Source organism: Lucilia sericata, unplaced genomic scaffold, assembly GCF_015586225.1.
Source record: "Lucilia sericata isolate MDLA Ls3-8-SP2 unplaced genomic scaffold, ASM1558622v1 Contig000203F_arrow, whole genome shotgun sequence".
NCBI classification, from domain to species: Eukaryota; Metazoa; Arthropoda; class Insecta; order Diptera; family Calliphoridae; genus Lucilia; species Lucilia sericata.
Window position 1 is genome coordinate 409313 of NW_023994231.1, and position 21243 is coordinate 430555.

At 30.9% G+C, this 21243-nt stretch overlaps 2 protein-coding genes across 2 annotated transcripts in view; both read right to left on the reverse strand.

The window, feature by feature from the left end:
* The window catches only part of LOC119601984 (calcineurin-binding protein cabin-1-like), a 446878-nt gene that overhangs the window by 358492 nt on the left and 67143 nt on the right, over nucleotides 1–21243 (reverse strand). The window lies entirely within an intron of this gene.
* On the reverse strand, nucleotides 13360–14832 carry LOC119601988. The gene is made up of 2 exons (XM_037953284.1): nucleotides 14426–14832; nucleotides 13360–14309 (listed from the first exon to the last, which is right to left on the reverse strand). The coding sequence occupies exons 1-2, from the start codon at nucleotides 14451–14453 to the stop codon at nucleotides 13984–13986; spliced, it is 354 nt and encodes a 117-aa protein (XP_037809212.1). The 5' UTR covers nucleotides 14454–14832; the 3' UTR covers nucleotides 13360–13983.

Consider the following 21243-nt stretch of genomic DNA (forward strand, 5'->3'; position numbering starts at 1 on the left):
TAATTGCAGCTCTATATTTAATTGTATTTGTACTATTTTTTTATCCTATGGTAGTGGACTGGGTGGTTGTGGCTTCTGTTTAACTGATCAATATTGTTTTCATTTTTTTATCATCATTTTAGGATGATTTTCAGTGTCCCAGTTTTAAATGTGATTCTTGTTCGGGAATCATGCTTTGTATGATAGTGGGAAACTCTTCATTAATTTCTTAATAGCGGCTTTTCAATATCTGTGATATATTATGTAGGATCCATATTGTTTGATTGCATTTTGAATGATATTTCATGCTCTGGTGAACAGTGGTGTATTATATATGGGTTTCTCTTAAACGTAACTTTAAATTTCTAAATTCTACAATGACGACTACTTTTATTACATATTGTGTTTTGTGATTGATGGGCCATCATAACGTGACCAGACATGCCGCCAAAAGCAGGATTATCCCGCTAGATTTCAATCCCGCTTTTTAATAACAAATCCCACTTTTTGCTACAAATCCCGCTTTTAACAGGTCAATTGTCCTTAATTTTATTGTAATCAATTTGGGATTTACTATTTAAAAGTTTAAAAATTAAACTTTAAGTTAAGAAATTTTGTTAGAAAATAGAATGTCTGTTCATTAACAAAAATTTGTTACAAATTATCAGAAATTGTTTTTGTATTTCAATATAAATTTCAAATATTTTTGTGAAAATTAGTAACAACTTTTAGTTATTGAACAGACAAAAAAATTAAAAATAAATACTTAGAGTGTGTGCCAATCGGTAACAATTTACTTGAAAATGTAAATTTTTGATAGATATGAGGTGAATAAAATTTTACTAGCTCATCGGGCTACATAAATTTTTGACAATTGAAAAGAAAAATTTGAAAATACAAAAAATAAAATATTTTATAATTTTAGTTTGTAATACATTTGTGATTGTAGAAATTTATTTTAAAAATAAAAAAATCAATAAAAGAGTTTCTTTTATTAAAATAAATGCAGATTTTCTTGTGAAATTAGTGACAATTGTCAAAATTTAATGTAATCAAAAAAGATTTCGTTTGGCACAGCAAAGGTGATAATATTTTCCACCATAAGAAAATTTTATTTTACCATAGAACTTTGCTGCCGTTTGGCACACAGTCTTATTCTAGTATTTTTTATTAATTTTTCAAAATGTGGGTAAAAGTAGACATCCACTTTTTAAATAACCAAAATGATTTTTAAAGTTAATGGCCTAAAAAAAATTATTATTTTAAGTAACAAGTTCACATTGACTTTTCGGACCCATGAATTTTAACTTACATATAAAGCTGGAAAATTGAATTTATTCTTACTTAAAGTGACTGTGTAGTGGTAGTTTTCCATAGATGACCACTATATGTTTCCTTTTTCTCAAGTGAAATCGTGATTCATATCGGTTTACGCCAAATTTTTCACTCAAAAGAACGAACCAATTTCAATCATATATTCTTATCATCTAGAGCTTTAATAATAGTTCTTTTTTTGTTATAGTTAGTTTGTTATAGTTACGACTATTATAAAACTCGTATTGTCATAAATTTACTGTTTTATTATGGTAAAATTTCATGATGTTTCGATGTTTTCATGTTTCTTAAAGAAATTAAATTTTATCTTTAATTGCAGCTCTATATTTAATTGTATTTGTACTATTTTTTTATCCTATGGTAGTGGACTGGGTGGTTGTGGCTTCTGTTTAACTGATCAATATTGTTTTCATTTTTTTATCATCATTTTAGGATGATTTTCAGTGTCCCAGTTTTAAATGTGATTCTTGTTCGGGAATCATGCTTTGTATGATAGTGGGAAACTCTTCATTAATTTCTTAATAGCGGCTTTTCAATATCTGTGATATATTATGTAGGATCCATATTGTTTGATTGCATTTTGAATGATATTTCATGCTCTGGTGAACAGTGGTGTATTATATATGGGTTTCTCTTAAACGTAACTTTAAATTTCTAAATTCTACAATGACGACTACTTTTATTACATATTGTGTTTTGTGATTGATGGGCCATCATAACGTGACCAGACATGCCGCCAAAAGCAGGATAATCCCGCTAGATTTCAATCCCGCTTTTTAATAACAAATCCCACTTTTTGCTACAAATCCCGCTTTTAACATATCAATTGTCCTTAATTTTATTGTAATCAATTTGGGATTTACTATTTAAAAGTTTAAAAATTAAACTTTAAATTAAGAAATTTTGTTTGAAAATAGAATGTCTGTTCATTAACAAAAATTTGTTACAAATGCAGATTTTCTTGTGAAATTAGTGACAATTGTCAAAATTTAATGTAATCAAAAAAGATTTCGTTTGGCACAGCAAAGGTGATAATATTTTCCACCATAAGAAAATTTTATTTTACCATAGAACTTTGCTGCCGTTTGCCACACAGTCTTATTCTAGTATTTTTTATTAATTTTTCAAAATGTGGGTAAAAGTAGACATCCACTTTTTAAATAACCAAAATGATTTTTAAAGTTAATGGTCTAAAAAAATTATTATTTTAAGTAACAAGTTCACATTGACTTTTCGGACCCATGAATTTTAACTTACATATAAAGCTGGAAAATTGAATTTATTCTTACTTAAAGTGACTGTGTAGTGGTAGTTTTCCATAGATGACCACTATATGTTTCCTTTTTCTCAAGTGAAATCGTGATTCATATCGGTTTACGCCAAATTTTTCACTCAAAAGAACGAACCAATTTCAATCATATATTCTTATCATCTAGAGCTTTAATAATAGTTCTTTTTTTGTTATAGTTAGTTTGTTATAGTTAAGACTATTATAAAACTCGTATTGTCATAAATTTACTGTTATATCATTGCGTTGCATTTTTTGTGCACGCGAAAAAAGTTCACTATTTTAGCAAATATAAAATATTTCACATTGTGTAATAGAAACTGAAACAAAATGTTGGTTATTTGGAAGCTCTAAGTGAAGAGAATAAACAGCAAAAAGAAGAGATCGATTCATTGCCGTTATTTCGGAATAGACGAAATCGAAGATCATATCGTCACGTGTTGCATTTTTTGTGCTCGCTACTGTATGTATATTCAGGGTCCTTATTAAATTCTAAGACGATTTAGCCATGTCTGTCCGTCTGTCTGTCTGTTGAAAGCACGGACGGAAAGAGCTAGAGAGTTGAAATTTTCCATAAATATTTCTTAGAGGTAAGGTTTGTTTGGTATTGAAAATGGGAATATCGGTCCACGTTTTCGCATAGCCCCATACAAGTGGAAAATAAATAACATTTTATGAGGATCGGTCCATAAATGACCCTACCCCTCTGTTAGGGGTAACCCTGTCAACCACTTTACAATCTGGCATTCTTATTTACTACTGTCACATTTGAATTATACTTATATAATTGCTTTTAACCGTCCATCTCAACTACGCGTCTTTTTCATAGTTTTGTAACATTCTTTAATAAATACATTTTAAGTTTAATATTAAAAGTTGTCTTTTATTTACACAAGCATAAAAAGTACAACAAAAGTGGCGACGAGTGAAAATCGGAAATTAATGACTTAATTTTTCGCGAAAACGACATAATCCTAATTTGTTGCTGGAAAGTAGACTACAACGCAATAATGTCCGACGACAAAATTGTTCAACTTATGGCGCAGCAGACGCAGATGATGGATTTTCTAGCAAAACTGATCCAAGGACAAGAATCAACAAAATGTTTGTCAGCAGACCAACAAGCAAGCACCAGCAGGGCAGCATTAATAGAGTCCCTCACACACTCTATGACAGATTTTGTCTATGAGCCTGAAAGCGGATTAGTTTTCCAGGCATGGTATAATCGTTTTATACACGTCTTCGAAAGAGAAGCTAGCGTTCTTGAAGAACAAGACAAGGTTGCACTTCTCTGGAGAAAAATGTCCGACCGTGTACACGAACGTTTTAAAAACTACGTGTTACCAAAAAAGCCTTTTGAGATGACTCTCAAGGAGACAGTGGAAAAACTCAATAAACTCTTCGGTAAGTATGAGGATTTCCGAGAATACGCCAGTAAAGTAAACCTACAATGTGAACTATTCAAATTGGGCGAAATGAAAATTGACCAATTCAAATGTCTTATTTTCGTCTTGGGTCTCAAGTCGGGCAAAGATAACGACATTCGCATACGTTTACTCAAACTACTAGATGACTCAAAGGATTCCATGAATCTAGATCGACTTGTGGACGAAACACAGAGAATTCTCGATCTCAAAACCGACAACACTATGATTGAACATCAAACAAAAAGTGTATGTGCTATTGGTAAGTCCATGAAAAAGCCCCAGCCTACTACTAAGGTACCGAAACTACCATGGTGGGCTATGTGGAGACCTACATTATGTCAAGTTCTGTCCATTTAACAAGCACAAGTGTTCTACTTGTCATCAAATGGGACATAAAGACAATTATTGTGCCAGTGCTAAAAATGGTTATACACCCAAAACAAATTGCACTGACAATAACAACGGCAACATCAAAACTAAAACGCCAAAGAAGTTCAACACTTCAAAGTCAAGCTACCGCACCAATGCCGTATATTCTACAAAACGGTTACAGTTTCAAGAACTACGTAAATACATTGAATTGGGGATTAATAATCAACCCGTTCGATTACAGATTGATACTGCATCTGACATATCAATAATATCAACAACAACTTGGGAAACTATTGGTAAGCCTGAGGCATTCACTACCAATGACAGCGCCAACGACGTCAACACTAACAAAATCAATCTTCTCGCCAAATTCAATTGCTTTGTTTCTCACGTTGATGCTACAATGGACCTTTAATGCTACATTACTGACATCGAAGAATTGAATATTATGGGCATAGATTGGATCGAATCATTTAAGCTTTGGGATCAACCAATATCAACTTCCGTAGATACATCTAAATGGGCTGCACCAATCGTTGTTAGCCGAAGAAATGGTAAGACAAGAATTTGTGGAGACTACTCCACCGGTCTCAACAATATGATAGAGCCAAACCAATATCCTTTGCCAACGCCTGAGGAAATATTATCACACTGACACGATAGTACCGTGTTTACACACTTAGACTTGTCAGACGCCTATCTGCAAGTTGAAGTCGATGACGAAAGTAAGGACTTGCTTACTGTTAACACCCACAAGGGTTTATACAAATTCAACCGGCTCACACCAGGTATAAAATCCGAACCAGGGGCCTTCCAACGTATAATGGACCAGCTCTGTGCTGGCATTAATAGTGAAAAAGCTTATATAGATGATATAATGTTATCAAGTAAGGCTATTTTTGAACATAAAATCAATCTTGATAAATTAATGCAGCGCATTCAAGAATTCGGATTTCATCTTAAATTTGAAAAGTGCCAATTTTTTAAACCACAAATAACATATTTGGGTCAAATTATTGATAGTCATGGTATACGACCAGATCCTGAAAAGATCAAGACAATTCAGAATCTCAAGATTCCGGAAAATATAACTGAAGTACGATCCTTGCTAGGTTCTATAAACCATTACGGTAAATACGTTTCCAACATGAGAAATTTACGCAAGCCCCTTGATGATTTACTCAAAAAGGAACAGCCATTCCAATGGACAACACAGTGTCAAAGATCTCTAGATGAATTTAAAAGCATTCTGACATCAGAATTACTTCTAACGCATTACAACCCAAACTTGCCAATACATGTCGCAGCTGATGCATCCTCCCATGGTATCGGGGCAGTCATATACCACACTTTTCCCGATAATAGCATCAAAGCCATACAACATGTATCACGTTCGTTAACACCAGCCGAAAAGAACTACAGCTAAATAGAAAAGGAAGGATTAGCGCTTATATTTGCTGTGCAACGTTTTCACAAAATGCTTTTTGGAAGGAAGTTTACACTTCACACAGACCACAAACCGTTATTGACAATTTTTGGTTCCAAGAAGGGTATTCCCGTTTATACCGCCAATAGTTTACAACGTTGGGCACTTATTTTACTTGTATACGACTTCGAGATAAAATACACCAACACACAAGATTTTGGGCATGCTAACGTATTGTCACGTCTCATTGACAATCATCAAAAACCATCTGATGATGTTATCATCGCATCAATTTCGATGGATAATGATATTAGAAGTGACCTCAATGAATCTGTTTCAGCTATTCCTGTTTCTTACAACATGGTCGTTCAGGAAACCAAAAATGATGCTACTCTTCAGAACGTTATTCACAACATGAGTCATGGTTAACCTGAAAATAAAAGTATAGATTCGTCATTACTTCCTTTCTACAACAGACGATATTCACTCTCTCAAATGATGACGTCATACTATTCAACAACCGTATTGTAGTTCCAACAATTTTTCGACCCAGAATACTCAAGCAGCTACATAAAGGACACATCTCAGCTGAAAGAAGCAAATCCATCGCTAGAAGCTATGTGTACTGGCCGAATATCGACAAAGATATTGAGGACTGTAATAAAAGGTGTGCAAATTGTCAACTTAATGCTACAAATCCAGTAAGAACAGATCTCTGTTCGTGGCCTTTGACAACACGTCCTCTTGAACGAGTACATATCGATTATGCTGGACCCGTGAAAGGTGAATATTACTTAGTTATTGTAGACGCTTACTCAAAGTATCCGGCAATTTACGAGACAAATACAATGACAACACTTGCTACGATAAAATTACTCATTGAGTTTTGTTCCCAATTCGGCAATCCCGAACAAATTGTCTCAGACAATGGGACACAATTCTGTTCTGAGAATTTTAAATCTTGGTGCATGCAAAGAGGCATCCAACACACCAAGACTGTAAGATTCCACCCTAGCTCTAATGGCCAGGCGAAAAAATTTGTCGACACTCTCAAACGTGCTTTAAGAAAATCTGATAAGGAAGGAATGTCCGCCGAAGCACTTCAGACATTTTTAGAAGTCTACCGTTCAACTCCTAACCCCAACTCACCAAGCAAACTTTCTCCCGCAGAATCTTTCATAGGACGTAAAATGAGAACCGTTTTCGACGTTATATTAAAACCCGTACCTAATGCTTTGTTACGAGACGAAAAGATGGGAACTCAGTACAACAAAAAGCATGGAACCAAAAAGAGAATTTATAACACCGGAGACCTGGTATACGCGAAAAACTTCAGATTCAATAAAAGTTATTGGGTTCAAGGAGAAATAATAGAAAAAGTGGGCAATGTAATTTACAACACTTTAACAAATGTTGGAGATCGTAAAATTTTTGTTCCAACTGAGGACACACTACAAATGGAAAATTCCCAACTACCATTGGATATACTACTTTATTCCAGATTGCTTCACCTGTAGCTATGGACAACTTTGTTACACCTCCTACTTCACCACTATGCTACAAGCCTCAACGTATTGTTTCCCGTAGACAACCGGTTGACCCTATTTCTAGATCACCTCAAGCAACCAGTGTGACCATTTTGGCATTTTTGCAGCTAGATTTAGCATTTTTTATTTTGATTTAGCTTTAAAATTTTAATTTAGCATTTGGCATTTTATTCAGCATTTTTATAAAATATTTTTAGCATTTTTAGCTTTTTTTGCAATTTTAGTATATAATAGGGTGATCGATTATTCTACATTTTCCAAAAACCGGTTTTCGAATAGTTCGAATAGTTGACATTTAAAAAAAACCGGTTGATATTTTTCAAATTCAGAAAAAACCGGTTAATCGGTTTTTCATTATAATTAAAAAAAATATATTTTAATTTGAAAAACTTAATGTCTATGTTTAAATTTGATTAACAAAACATGGCCCGAAATGATTTTTAACAGTTTAAAAGATTATAACTTTAGATCTAGTCGTCTGATTTACATTATTTCTTTAATATAAAAAAATTAGGAAAAAAGTGGGACACTTCTGTTAAACATAAGGTACTATGTAATCCTAGCTTATTTTAAAAGCCCTGTTTAGGAAATTTGCATAGGCATTCCAACTCTTCCATAAAATTTCAGCCGTAAATTAATTATTGTAATTGGAATATAATCTTAAGATTGCTAAATTTTATCAAACAGTTATCAATTTTACAAATAAATTTTTTTAATTAATTAGGAAAATCAAAAAAGTTTAACCAAAAGAGCTGTAGAAAATGTACTCTAGTTCCTCGACTCGAATATTTTTAAAATTTAGACGGGCTGTATTATTATTTACTTAAAAATTTCATTTAAATAATCTTTGAATACAAAGCAAATAAAAGTATTCGAAACCGGGTTTTAAAAAGTGAAAAAACCGGGTTATTCGATATTCGAAAAATCAACATTAAGAAAAAACCGACACTGGTAAAGCAGAAAAAACCGGTTGAAAAATCGAGTCGATCACCCTAGTATATAAACAAAAAAAGACAAATTTTTGCAAAAAAGATTTATATTGGAAATAGGTTTAACCGGAAAAAATCAGAATTAAATGTCTACCCAAACACAAGCAACAAGAAATATGAGAAATGTAATAATTTACACTGTAATTCAAAATAATGCAAAAAGATTCATGAAGATAAATAACTTAAACTTACGCCAATACAAGTGAATACTTTAAAATGTTGTATTCTAAAATATTTTTCTGGAACCCAATGCTTTTTTAAATTCGAGGTGATAGAAATAATTCAAGAGATTTCATATATTTTTACAAATACGTTCAGTACGCTATTTTACAAACTAATACTTTTTGTTTGCTCATGGAATGAAACATATAATTTTGGAAAAGGCTATGTATGACGGTTAACAAATTTTTTATTTATTATTTTTTCCTATATGAAATAAAGAGGTTTTAATTTTTATCATCCTTCAGGAGTTCTTGTTAATTTATTGAAAATAAGTATTGAAAAAAATCAATAATATATAATTAAGACTTCCTCATCCTACTTTCTGTTCTTTTTATTTTTACCAAATTTTTAGTAATTTTTTTGTGACGTTTTTTTTTTAATTAAAAAAAATACATAAATTTCGAAAATATTATTGACAATTTATTCCAGAATTACAAAAATACGGATTTGAATATATCTCTCAATTCATTTCATACATTCTCATATATATTTTTCCGAAAAAATCTTGGAAGTATGAGTTATAAATCTGACATCTATTCACCGAGATTTAAAATTATTTCAACGGAATTTTCAATATTTTTGTGACATGAAAACCATTTTTAAAGTGTTTTGAGGAAGACAAATAAAATTGTTTATATAAAAAAAAGTAAAACTAGAAATATTATACTTTTCCTTCCGAAAACACATATAGGTTTTATACCATGAGCAACTAGTGTAATTAATAGAGTCTTAATGTAATTTTTGCATTCAGAAATATTTTAAAGTTAGAGACATTACATATTGCTAAATTTACAAAATTTTTGAAATAATTTTTAGCATTTCTGTTTATCTTAATACCACGGAACTTAATTTTTTATCCACTCCACTATACTACGTTTGAGTATACTAATCGGTTAAGAATCATTTTCTGAATCAATTAAGAAATGTAAGTCTGACCGTCTGGTAGAGGTTGAAATTTTCAAAACAATAAGCACGTATGCTTTTTGATCCAATGACAAAACCATTTAAAAATGGTTAAAGTCCGTCCTTTATTTTACCTAGCTCCCATACATATGTATAAAGCCTTTCTCAGAAAATTAGTTTAAATATATCGGAACCAAGGTTCAATTCAACATATATGCTTTATTACGAAAAATAAATCAAATTTTATACTCATATGGTCAACCACGGCAGAATATACTTTCTTACTTGTTATAAATTACAATGAATTTCAGTTACAAATTAATATGAATTGTTAATAAAAACACTTAAAAAATTTTAGCTTTTTTTTTTTTTTTGGCATTTTAAAATCAATTTAGCATTTTTTCTAGCATTTTTTTGGATGGGATTTAGCCGCAACATTTTTGAGACCTGGTCACACTGCAAGCAACTTAAAGAAGGGAGATGTTAGGGGTAACCCTGTCAACCACTTTACAATCTGACATTCTTATATACAACTGTCACATTTGAATTATACTTATATAACTGCTTTTAACCGTCCATCTCAACTTGCGTCTTTTTCATAGTTTTGTAATATTCTTTAATAAATAGATTTTAAGTTTAATATTAAAAGTTGTCTTTTATTTACACAAGCATAAAAAGAACAACACCCTCATATATTGTCACCTCCAAAAAATTACTTTAACGCCCATTACTCGCTTAAAAATACAAGTATAGCGCAGAAATTCAATATAAGTAAGTTTCTTATGAGTTAAAATCTATCTGCCTAATTTTATGAGAATCGGTCCATAATTGACCCTACCCCCCATAGAAGAGCCCCTTCAGAAAATGACTTGAACGCACATTACTGGCTTAAAAATGCGAGTTTAGCTATAAAATTCGATATACAGAAGTAAGTTTCTTATAAGCCAAAATCTCTCTACCGAATTTTATAATTGACCTCAATTGACCGCTCATATATGTTCATGGTTAAAAAGTTTTACAAAAATATTTTGTTTCTAAAAATTAATATTAATATCGATATATGTACATATATGTCTTAGTCGAGTAAAATGTTTTTACTTGTTTTGATATTAAGTTTTATTAAATCCGGATTTAATGAATGACAATTTTCAAAATCCCGCTTTTTCAATATATTTTCATTCAAATCCCGCTTTTTAATAACTCGGATTCCGCTTTTATTTCAAAACCAATTTCATTGTTGTTTGACGTTTCGATAGGGGTATCTTATATGGGCTTAAATTTGATAGTGCTATTGTTACAGTGTTTTTGTTCATATTGGATTATTGCTTAGCATTTTTCAATATGTTGTAAAAGAGGGAGTGGTCTTGTTGTATTAATGAGGTGTGGTGGGATTGCTGTAGTTGGTATTAGTACTTTAAATTATTTGAGTGTGGATCTTTCATTGCTTCAGATATTGTTTTATTTTCGGGCAAGGTTGATGACATTTTATTTGTATTTATAGTGCTGAGGGAGTTTTTATCTTTTGATGTGTGGAATTATCTTTAATGTTTGATTAATTCTCATACTGTTTATAGTGAGAGAGTGTCTTCGTCATTTGGAGAGATATTTCTGGTATTATTTTTGCCATCGGATAAGCCATTTTTATTTTTCTAGTTTTGATCTTCATATTCTTCTATTATTTGTTCATTCATGAGTTCTTTGTTTTATTTTCAATTAATTTATTTGGTTCATTTCAGGGACAGAAAATAATGATTATTCTTAAAATTTAAAACAAAAAATCAAATACAAGGATTAAGAGTAAAAGTTAATTGAATATACCATTTGTTTTCTCTAAAGACGCATTATCGGTTAAAACAATGATTTTTATTTTTTAAGTTTTGTATATTACTCAGAAAATAATAATTTTTCTTAAGTTTTATTTTTTTTTTTTTTTTTTTTTTTTTGTTTAAATCATAACGATTATTTTTGATTTTTATCTTTTTCATTGAAAAATAAAAATTAATTTTAAGTTTTATTTTTTTACATGAAAAATAAAAATTATTCTTGAGTTTTATTTTATTTTTTTCAAAAATAAAAGTCAATATGAAAACATTTTCTTTTATAAAATGTTTAGAGAAATGACTTTTTATAATATTAAATGTAGTTTTTAAGCTTTTCTTAAGAAATAAAAAAAAAAACGCATAGCTATGATAATATTGATATTTATAAAATTTTCAATATGGAATATGTGCATCCAATCTAAGGTTTAGTTTCCAATTCGGATTTTTATGTCTATGTCAAGGTTTTTTCGGATTGCATAAACACTCAGTTATGGATACATTATCTCTTTTTATACCCACCAATATTGGGGTAATCTGATTTTGTCATTTCGTTTGTAACTCATCGTAGTCGTAGATTCACATAAGTTCATACATACATATATTCTGTGTCCTTATAATATTCTAAGACGATGTAATACGAAATCTGACAAATACGAACATCTGACTGTTGGATGCGCTGTATAGTGCAAACCTGAAAAGTCCTTTCAGAATAAAGTTTAAACTCTTATAAATATGTTTATTATATAGCAATTGTGATCAAATAATACCTAAGAGTATAAGTAGTCCGAAATCACATGTAAAATGTGGCGAAAATTAGGTCTCATTTGAAAAGTTGAAAAAGTTAGTTTAACGCAGAGTTCGGTACATAAATAACCTAAGTCCCATAAAAGACACTCTTTCGAAAATCGCCCTAATGCTCATATTGTTTCGATATATCAAAATATAGTAGGTACTGTGTTAATCCAGTAAGTCAGTTAATCGTAATAAAGAATCAGTACACAATCATCTTCTTAAGACCTCCTTCCAAACTCACTTTAAGTTTATTAGATACGTTTAGATGGTGACAATACATATAAGATTCGGTTTGCCTGAATATAACACAACTACTTCTTTCTAATGTTATATTTTAATCAAAATTTATTTGTAAGAATATATTTTCATATTAAGTTTTATTTTTGAAGAAAATAATATAAAACTCAAGAATAACTTTTATTTTTTCAAGCAAAAATATAAAACTTAAAAATGATTTTTATTTTTCAATGAAAAAAATAAAACTCAAAAATAATAATTATTTCTTGAACAAAAAATAAAAATCAAGAAATAAGTTTTATTTTTGAACAAAAAAATAAAATTTAACATTAAGTTTTATTTTTGAGGAAAAAAAATTTTGCTTGAAAATAATTATTAAATTTTAAGTTTTATAATAAAACTTATAACAGTTACTGTCTCTGGTTTATTTCATATTCTGTCAGGTATTGTTCTATGGTTTGGACACTATTTGCAATTCAGTTGTTGTTCCTCTTATCATTTTGTCTATTAGCTGTTGCAGTTTTTAAGGGATAATTAGTTTAATGTAATCATTGGTATTTAATTTTTAAATCATTCTTTGTTTTCAATATTTCGTACGTTTGACTAACAGGCTCTCATGTTCTTGTACTTTCAACTTTATAGATATTGGGTATCACGTTTCTATCTCTAAAATTGGTCGATTATTTTTATGGCAGGGATACAGTATCCTGACTTTGGTGAAGATTGTTTTTCTTGGCTGGTTTTGTTGAACTTCCATTATTAATTAATCTTTTGTCGTTTTGAGTTAGGATTTAAATTTTGGCGGTACAACTTTTAATATTTTTTTTTTTTTCAAAATTATTTTAAAATTTATTTTATTATTAATAAGTTTTTTTATTTTTAATTATTTGTTTTATGATTATATTTTTTATATTAAGATTTATAAAAGGGTTTTTCTTAAAACAAACAAAGATATTTATTCAACAAAAACAAAATACAAAGTAAAGTAAAATATTTTTTTTTAATCAAACAAAATATTAAATGAACAACTATAAAATAAAATAACAAGTACAAAACAATAAAGTTGATATCCAACACGCCTCCTCAACGATTATTGGTTTTGAATGTCATACCCATCTTTCCAATACAAAATTGATGCTTAATTTTTGGCAATGATTTGGTTAAAACATCTGCAACCATGTTTTCTGTAGGGATTTATTTTATATTTACAATTTGATTCGACTGCATCACGAATAAAATGATATCGATAATGTATGTGTTTGGTTCTCGAGTGATGCCCACCGAATTTTGCCATGTGTTGGCCGCTCTGAGAGTCACTCATGATTATTGTAGAACATTGCTTCTTTTGCTGATTCAGCCAATTATATGTACTCCGACTATGCACTTGAAGTTGCAACAACATTTTGTTTGCGAGACTCCCATGATATGACAGCACCAGCAAAAATGAAACAGTGTCCAGACTGAGATTTTCGGTCGTCAATATCCTGAGCCCAGTTTGCATCTGCATAGCCCATTAATGGTAGTGACGTTTTCTTGTAAGTTATTTTGTAATGTTTTGTTTCTTTTAGATATCTAATTATGTATAACGACGCATTCCAGTGCTGCTTTCTGGGATCTTGGCAAAATTGTAATAATTTGTTAACACATTAAAACTGCAATAAAGAACCTATAATTTCTTGATACTTAGTTTTATCTACTTTTTCTCCTTCTCCTGGAATTTTTGGTTCTTTTTCCAAATTAATTTTTGATTGCATAGGAATTTTAACAGATTTTGCATTTAATAACCCATTTTTTTCAATTAGGTTTTGAATATATCCCGGTTGACATATAGATAACGATTCAGAATCTTGAATAATTTCAAGTCCAATACAGTGCTTTGGTTCTTTAATGTCGCGTATCTCAAAGTTTTCTGATATTAATTTTATCAACTTGTTTGTAGTTTCTTCGCAGTTGCATGTTATAATTATATCATCTACATATAATGCTACTATTAAAATTTGTTTACCATTTTTCATGTAATATATGCATTGGTCATATTTAGAGTTTGTTAAATTAAATTTTTTAAATACTTTATCAATTTTTATATACCATTGTCGGCCAGCTTTTTTTGATCCATATATAGATTTCTTTAATCTGCATTTCGTATTTTTGGGTGTAACCTTTAGCTACTAATCGTGCCTTTCTTTTTTCAACTTTTCCATCTGGTTTATATTTGGTTTTAAAAACCCATTTGCATCCAATAGTAGTTTGTAGCAAGTATTGTTTTTAATTAAGGAGTTATATTCTTGATTAACAGCATTTTTCCAATCATCAACATTTTAGGATTTAAACATTTCTTTAAAATTTTTGGGATCATTTTCCTGTTCCTCTTGAGTAATTGAATGTGCTTCTTCCCTGGCTTTAAATAGAGTCCATGATGTCAAACGTTCCACAGTGGGGCAGAATCGAAATTTTTTGGAAATAAATCTGGCATTTCTAAACGGCTTATCCGTATAAATTTGGTATAAAATTTGGCGTGAGCGTAGCCAAGGAGTATTCGAGTTTAAGTTTTGAAGATGAACCCCGCAGATGCCCCAGGGACGGCGCTGTGGCGGCTCAAAGTACGGTACCTACGACATGTAAAATTTTTAAACTCTTGGCATTTTTTTGTTTTCCATCCAAATACAACAAAAAACATGCTTGGACATACTACTTATCTCTTATAATATCCGAGTTATAGGCATTTAAAAATTTAGTGATACATACTACTTATCTCTTATAATATCCGAGTTATAGGCATTTACAAATTTAGTGATACAAAATTTTCCATACCTTGGTCCGCCTTTTTTTGAATACCGGGCGTAATTTTGGACCAAATGGTAAAATATAGTTATAAATTTCTGAAAATTTAAGCATAATAGGACCTTTCAATTATAAGGATAAGCAAACAAATAGAAAATAGGTAAATATAAGATTTAAATATGTTCTGTCATATTTAATACTAAAATATGAAAAATATGAAATTAAAGGATACAGGTTTAAATGAACATATTTTTGAATGTAATTGAGATATTGGCTTGAAAATTTTTGTAAAGAATCGAGAATTTCCATATCTAACTAAAAAAAAGATATTAAGGGATAAATATGGACTAAATTGTTGTAGCTATCTGCGACCCTATTAAAATTTTGATATAAATCATAGTTTTAGAAATTAAACAAATATGTAATATATGACAAAATCTTTATTTATGAACAAAACTCAATGAAATTTTCAACGCTTGTTAAATTTGTCATTTCAAATAAGAAAAATTGAAAAGGTCAGAGGGCATCCCGCAATTCCCAAAAATAGGAATGAAAATCCCAAAAATGGGATTTTTACTTTTTTGCCCATAGGGTCCACATTTCTTTCAGTGCTAGGAAAATACTTTTGGAGTAAATAGAAAACATATTGAGGTTTCCAAAACTGCTTTCAGTTTTCTGATCCCAGCTTTGGGATTTTAGAACATGTCGCCCAAAGTTGAAGTTTTGATAAAAAATAGGTCATATTCGGAAGGACGCAGTGGCAACATTTTCAAAAAATAGGACAAGTTTGTTACGCCAAAGCGTTCTGCGTAAAGATACCTTTTAGAAAACTATAAAATTTTTACATGTTCTTAAAGAAAATTTTATTTTATTAATAAAAGAGTTAAGACACATTTTTGGCAAAAAAACGGCAAAAATCTAAAATTTTTTGAATTTTTAAATTAAAAAACGTATATTTTTGGATCTGTAAATTATATTGATCTGAAATTTTTTGTATATTATTGGAAATTTTGTTGTCTAACTAACAAGAAAAAAATTTGGTCCAAAATTACGCCCGGTATTCAAAAAAAGGCGGACCAAGGTATGGTAAATTTTGTATCACTAAATTTTTAAATGCCTATAACTCGGATATTATAAGAGATAAGTAGTATGTCCAAGCATGTTTTTTCAAGATCTCGTCTCGCTTTCAGAAAATATAAAAATCTTTGTATTTGGATGAAAAACAAAAAAATGGCACGAGTTTAAAAATTTTACATGTCGTAGGTACCCTACTTTGATCGCCGTCCCTGGGGCATCTGCGGGGTTCATCTTCAAAACTTAAACTCGAATACTCCTTGGCTACGCTCACACCAAATTTTATACCGAGCGGATCCGCCGTTTAGAAATGCCAGATTTATTTCCAAAAAATTTCGATTCTGCCCCACTGTGCGTTCCTTAATTGATGTTGATGGTTCTGGTTCATTTGGTTTTGGTTCATCGTCACTTGTTAAATATTGATTCAAATTAGTTTCTTCATTAATAGAAGTATGTGAAGTGTTATCATTTGAAATATGCTGCGATTGTAATGAATTAGAATTTACAGATTCGGATTCATTTGTATTTATTATACGTTGTTGATTATTTTGATTCCAGTTAAATTCATAAAATCTATCGTGTGAAGAATTCTGATTTGAGATACACTGTGATTGTAATGGGTTTGTATTTATGGATTCCGACTCATTCGCATTTAATATAGTTTGTTCATTCTGTTTATTTTGATTCTAATTAAATTCATAGAATCCAACATTTTTATCCTGAATTTCATTCAAATCCACATCAAATTCTTCTTCAATGAATCGTACATCACGGCTTTTAATTATGTTCTGAGTTCCAGATTTCCATAGACGGTAAGCTTTTGATTCCGAAGAGTATCCGACAAATACAAATTCAGAACTTCTAGCTTGCCATTTCGATTTGCCTGGCTTTTTGTCCAGTGCAAAGGCTTTACAACCAATTTGTCTTAAATGTTTCACAACTGGCTTCTTACCCGACCAAAGTTCCTCAGGTGTTTTGTCATCATTTAATTTTGTAGGACACAGGTTTCTGATATATGCGGAAGTCATAATCAATTCTGCCCACAAAAATTCTGGTAATTTGGCTTCTATCATGATAGTCCTCGCCATTTCTACAAGAGTTCTATTCATCCGTTCGGCTATTCCGTTTTGTTCCGGAGTATATTGAACTGTAAATTGATGTTTAATGCCACAATTTTTCATAAAGCTCTTAAATTCATTACTTTTTAACTCAGGTGCATTATCCGATCTTAAACCTTTAATCTTTTTGCCTGTTTTTAGTTCCACCTCTTACTTAAACTCTTTGAATGTTTCTAGATATTCACTCTTTTTCCTTAGTAAATATATTTGTTCAATTCACAATCGATGTTGTAGCGTTGTATGTCAGCAGCTGCTACAATAGTCATAACAATGTTGTTGGTATTTTCTATGCAAAAGCTCTATACAACTCCTACGACAATTTTTCATATGTTTTTCGAATGTTGTAAGAAAGTTTAGTGTTGCCAAATGTTTATTTCAACATATAAACAAAAAATTCAAACGATTTTAGCATAAAAAACGATAAAGTGGTAACACTGAAATCAAAAACAAACAGCTGTTTACCAAAACAAAAAAGCTAAAATTTTATTAAAAACTGTTTATTTATTAGTTTAAAATGTGGAATAAAGAAAATAAAAGAATTGAAAATTCAAAGAAATTAATTTGGTTTATTTCGCATGTTTAATTAATTTAATGTTTTTTTTAATTTTTTGTATCTTTTATAGTAATTGGTCAAGTTGAATTATTTATTTTTATTTGTTTTCACGTTTTACTTATTTTTGTTCACTTTATTCAAGGCGGAAATCACAATTAATAATGAAGTTGGTTGCAGTTTTTTGCAACCGTGAAGTTAGTTGCAATTATATGCAATTACAATTAATGCTACCAGACCTAATTACAATTAGTGTTACCATATCTTATATTACTACAATCTCGGCCGACCTGACATTTCAATCGACCTCGATTGATACTATTTATAAATATTCCTCATCTAAAAATTCGAAATCTTCATATTCACTAATACTATCATCATTCTCTAAATATTCATAATTTTCATATTCGTCAATGTTGCCTTCAGAGTTCATTAAATTATTTCGATTATCAATTTTAAATTCCAATCAATTTCTCAAACGACTTGAATCTACAATGCCAACATATGGCATTTGTGTTACCTGATGGCCCTCGATATTTTGGAATGAGCTTTTTGTTTACGCCGGCTGATGTATCGACATTTTTCAATACTACCAAATCTCCCACTTTGAATATTTTGGCCGGCTTATGATGTTTGTTAAAATAATTCAGGTTGTACGATTGAGACTTCTCTATAGCATCAGAGGCTTGCTTTCTAATCGAAACTAAATCTCTATTAATTCCCTCATAAGTGTCCTGCAAATGTTCTGTCAATTCATCAATTATCTCGCCCTTTTGTTCAATACCAAACAACATCTTACTAGGGGATTGTCCTATAGACCGGTGCACGGTGTTGTTAATAGCAAATTCTACATGCGTTAATTTCTCGACCCAGTCACTATGTTCGATTGGTTCTGTCAGTTTTGCTAACATTGCCCTTAAATCCCTATTTATCCTCTCGACTTGCCCATTTGATTGTGGTGATGCCACTGACACTTTAACATGAACTATATTACGATCGTATACAAATTTGCTAAATTCACTAGATGTAAAACAAGTTCCCCGGTCACTAATTATTCTTCTCGGGCGGCTGTAATTTTCAAAATACTTCTTTAAAGCACATAAGACTTCTTTTGTACCTGGAGAGTTCACAGAGTATAATTTTGTAAATGTCGTAAATGCATCAACGACTACAAGGATATACTTCCGCTTTGACTTTATCGATGGTAATGGTCCGTAATGATCAATATGTAATGTATCAAACGGGACTGGTTTTTTACTCAGGCTATATAAATTCCTTTCATTTTTTCTATTAGGCGCTGAATAGTATATACACTTCAGGCAGTTTCTTATAAATTTATTAATTTTCTCCTTCATTTTTGGAAACCAATAATATTTCCTTAGGTTATTAAAACATTTTTCAATCCCTGAATGACCGTATTTCTCGTGTATCAGACGTATTATGTTTTCTTCCATCTCTGCGGGTACGTATAGTTGTCTACGTCCTTGTTCAGAACATCGAAATACTAAGCCGTTCTCTAATGTATAACCTTCTACGTTATCCTTTTCCAAACGTTCTCGCATGTTTTGAATATTAGCATCTCTAGTCTGGGCAATTTGAATGTTTACATCCACATCATAGCCGTCGACTGCGGCAATAATTGGTATCCGACTTAAGGCATCAACATGCGTCATCAATTCCCCTTTACGATGTCGAATTTTATAATCAAAGTTTTCAAGTTCTAAAGCCCATCTTGCTATCGTTGGATTTATTAGTTTCTTATTTAACGTCAACGTAAGTGAGTAGTCTGTCACTATTGTAAATGGAATGCCTTCTAAATAAATTCGAAATCGTTTTAGAGAATATATTATAGCCAGAGTTTCCAGTTCAAAACTGTGATATTGTGCCTCTGCTTTTGAAGTACATTTTGAGTAATAAGCTACTGGGTGGAATTTTCCATCTACCTGTCTTTGCAAGAGCACTGAACCGTACCCTTTAGAACTCGCATCAGTATGTAGTTCCGTTATGTATTGGGGATTGTACACTGCTAGTACTGGCGGATTACTTAATTTTTCCTTCAGTGTCATAAATGCCTCTGTACAATCACTCGTCCAATTAAATTTTCCTTTTTTTAACTCTGTTAAGGGTTTAGCTATTCTTGAAAAATTTGGAACAAATCTACGGAAGAAGGAGAATAATCCTATACATCTTTCGACCTCATCGTGATCCTTGGGAATTGGATAATTCTTAATCGTCTCGAAGTGAGTGTCATTTGGTCGAATACCCTCATTGTTGTCTCTATAACCTAAGTAATCAAGTTCATTAAATGCAAATTTGCATTTCTCAAAATTCAATCTTAAACCCGCTGTACTTAAGGCCTGCAATACCTGACCCAATATTTCCAAGTGTTCCTCAAATGTTTCCGTTGCAATGCTTATATCGTCTAAATACACTACTATTTTCCCTTTAGCAATCATATCCCTTAATATCATATTAATAAATCGTTGAAACACCGCGCCAGCATTCTTAAGTCCGAATGGCATATAACAAAATTCGAATTGTCCTAAAGGTGTTACAAACGCCGTATATTGAATAGAATCCTTATGCATTGGAACTTGATGAAAGCTGTTTCTCAAGTCCAGAGTCGAAAAAAAATTTTTATTACCTAAATAATCAAGGCAGTCTTCTATAATCGGCAAGGGATAGTTATCCTTTATTGTAATCCTATTAAGCGATCTGTAATCCACACACATCCTCAAATCTCCATTTTTTCTTCTAACTAACACTATCGGGGATGCATAAGGCGACTCACTGGGGCGAATTATACCCATCTTCAATAGTTCCTCAAGTTTAGATTTAACTTCACCACGTTCACGGTAAGACAAACGCCGAGGTCCACTATACATAGGTACATCATTTGTCAACCTAATTTGCATACAAAAGTCAGTTATTTTTGAAGCACTATTAAAATTTTTAAAGTAATTAATATTTATTAATGATCTTAATGCAAAAGCTTCGGTCGGCGTCCTGCAAGTTGATATATTTAGATTAACTTCGGTCTCAATCGAACAAACTGTATTTACTAGGGAATCACATATATCTCTTTCAACAATTGTGTCTAATTCACTCATTCCGCAATCACTAGGTCTTTCTAATTCAGAAGCAAATAGGTCAACTCCATCTAATATACATCCCATATCATTAATATTATTACAATTTAATATAGCATTATGTACAATACAATAATTTCTAATAGTTGGAATTTCATTTTCACGTCCCGAAACTCTATATAAATTAAACGACATAAGCGCACTGATAATTTTGTCATTCGGTTTATTTTCAATATTCTTTAAATTCAGTTTCAAAATTTCATTTTTATTATTTTTTATTTTTATTTTGCATAA